The 2,912-nt window shown below is 57.0% G+C and overlaps 1 protein-coding gene across 1 annotated transcript in view; it reads right to left on the bottom strand.

Moving 5' to 3' along the window:
- Nucleotides 1-2,912, bottom strand: part of NECAB3 (N-terminal EF-hand calcium binding protein 3) — a gene marked incomplete at its 5' end in the record, with an annotated part of 31,438 nt that overhangs the window by 5,917 nt on the left and 22,609 nt on the right. Inside the window, one exon of the mRNA XM_035892919.1 lies at nt 334-470. Within this exon, the coding sequence (XP_035748812.1) occupies nt 334-470 (137 nt within the window). The remainder of the gene's footprint in view (nt 1-333; nt 471-2,912) is intronic.

The following is a 2,912-nucleotide window of genomic DNA, read 5'->3' as shown; positions in this document are numbered from 1 at the left end:
GACAAGGGGTAATGGTTTTAAACTAAACCAGGGTAGGTTTAGACTAGATATAAGGAAGAAGTTCTTTACAATGAGGGTGGTGAAACACTGGAACAGGTTGCCCAGAGAGGTGGTGGAGGCCCCATCCCTGGAAACATTCAAGGCCAGGTTGGACGGGGCGCTGAGGAACCTGATCTAGTTAGCGGTGTCCCTGCTCCTGCAGGGGGGTTGGACTAGATGACCTCTAGGGGTCCCTTCCAACCCAAAACATTCTATGATTCTATGATTCTATGCTGTGATCCCCATGAGTGGCAGTGGGGAGAGGGGGAAGCCCAGCATGTCCCGCTCCATTACCTCTCCTGTCCCGCCTGCTCCTCCACAGTGTCCACTGCACACTCAAGTGAGGCCTGCAGGGACTGCAGCTGGTGCATGGTTTCCCGCAGCAGGAAACGGGTCAGAAACTGTTCCATCTTCGAGGAGGTCTCATACCTCTGTGGGAAAGGGAGAGGATCTGTCAGATGCCCCCAGCTCTGCGCAGGGGAAGCAGAGCTGCATATGGAAGGGACTGGCCCTTAAATAAAACCAATGGGGTGGATTCCAACCAAATTTTTAGGCATCGTAGGAAACAATGACACTGAGGACAAAAGCATCCTCTGGCTGCACACCTGTGAGGTCACAACAGGGGATGCATGGCTTGACCCCCCCCACCCTAGCCCCAGTACCCACAGCCGCCAGCTGGCATGGGCCCCAGGAGCCATGGGGGAACACAGCTGGACACCCCCAAGCCTGAAGGTAAAGGCCACTTGCAGAAATAGCCCCCAGCTCCAGGGCAGGCAGCACATCCCTTGCTGCACCCAGCAGTTCACACACTGCTGTGCTTGCACCAGGGCTCCTGGGACAAGGCTGGCAGGGCAGAGGCTTTGGGACAGGCTAAGGAGAGCCTGCAGCAACCCCCCAGGTGCAGGCAGCGCCTTCCAGGGAGCAACTTCCAGGGAAGTGCATGGACACAGACACAGAGACCCCAAACTCCTTCCTTCCTTTGCCAGCTGTGACCACAGATCCTCTCGGGCAAATATCTGTGTGCAGTGAACAGCCACAGCCCAGAGCATGGTTCCTTTCCACGTGTTATGGGTTCTACTGGAAGCACCATTCCCTGAAGCCTGGTCCATCCACTCTGCTTTCCAGTCCAGTTTTCCCTTGCTTCCTTAAAACCACCCAGAGTTTTGTCCTTGCACTGTTAGACAACCCAAGGGCCTAGAGCAAATCTCCAGCCCCCAGGGATGGAGACAAGGTACCCAAGGAGGGATGCTCCGTGAGGCAGGGAGCAAGGAGGCAGGAGGAAAGGCTGAGGCAGGTACCCAGAGACACTTCTAAGACAGGCACAGTCATCCCCTGCTGGGGCTGGGCCCCAGGATCCCGTGCAGAGCAGGTACCTGGCCTGGTTTGCCCCCACAGGACCCCTCTTGTTCCACTGCAGGGTGAGGCTCCTCCTCCCTCCCTGGCATCCCTCGGGAGTGCCAGTCGTGCCAAAGCCCGCAGCGGTCACAGACAACGGCAGCAGCTTCACCCAGGCAGGCTTTGCAGGCCAGAAGGCCAAGTTTGTGCTAAGGACTGTGATGCTGCATCTCTGCAGTGCAGGCATGATGTGGGAGACTGAGCAGCTTCCCTCTACCGCTGAAAGCACAGCAGGCTTTGCCGTAGCACCCAGGACTCACCCACTCAAGCACAGCATCATTGAGGACTGGGACAGGATGGAAAAACCTGTGGAGCCACCTCTTCTGTGGCCTGAAAGTCCTCCCAGAAAAACAGCTCATGCTCATGGCCGACTTCCCTTCTTGCCCCTCCACCAACAGGGAGAAGTTGGCAGAGGTGCTTTTTGGGGTGCCAGGCCTGCACATGGCTAACACTACATTTCTCTCCCGCTGCACCTACAGCAGTCACTGGTCTGGCCATGGAGGTTGGGGCAGAAGTGTCCCACGCCACCTCTGTCTGCCTGGGCCAGAGCTGGAGGGAGGCTACCGACCGCCTCAGGGTGGCTGGTGGCTTCCTCTCCAGCTATCTGCACAGCCTGCTGATAGAGAGCCCCAACGACGCCTCCATGCTGAAGGCCTTGAAGAAGGTGACGGTAATCCAGCTGAAGCAGCAGTGCTGCTATGTCTCCATGGACTACAAAGGAGACCTCCATGACCAAAGTTGCCATCATCCAGCCAGATTTCAAGCCCCTGATGGGCACTGGATAATGCTGGACAAGGAACTGTTCTGCTGCCCAGAGCTGCTCTTCCAAGTAAAGCTCCACCAAAGCTTCCCAGGGCTCCACCACATGGCCTTGTAGAGCCTCCAGAAGGTACCTGACCACACCAGGAGGGACACAGTGGGTAACATCGTGCTGTCAGGGGGCTCCTCGATGTTTCCTGCCTTTGCCTGAGAGGATGTGCTTAGAGTTGAATGCCCTGTTCCATGGCACGGTCTGCAAGATTCAGGTCCTGGCGAGCCTGGAGAGGGGCACAGCAGCTCAATGGCAGCATCACTCACGTCCTTCCAGCACACATGGATGGCAATGGGTGAGTACCAGGAGCGTGGTGCCAAGTACGTGCACAAGATATTCCAGTAGGCAGACCACAACCATGCATTCAAAGCATCCCACTGGCGGGGCACAGCTCCTGCTGCAGGAGGAGGGTCTCCTTGCTCCGCGCAGAGCTGCAGCAGTGGTGGTGACCAAGGGCCAGCTCCCCTGCCACTGCAGGTGTGCAAAGTCAATTTGAATGCACCAAAAGAAGTAAACTGCTTTTCATGTACGCTCCAGGTTATTTCTGTGCCTATCCACCATCACACTAATAAGCGTATGTCCGATCAGGCTGGCCACGCAACTGCAGCTCGTGCTGTGAATTTGGGACACAGCCGAGCCCCAACGCTCCAGGCCGGAGGCCATGCAC

Source organism: Egretta garzetta, unplaced genomic scaffold (assembly GCF_000687185.1).
Source record: "Egretta garzetta isolate BGI_Z169 unplaced genomic scaffold, ASM68718v1 scaffold24, whole genome shotgun sequence".
Taxonomy (NCBI): Eukaryota; Metazoa; Chordata; class Aves; order Pelecaniformes; family Ardeidae; genus Egretta; species Egretta garzetta.
Note: the sequence above shows the minus strand (reverse complement) of the source record. Positions and strands in the feature narration are given on the sequence as shown.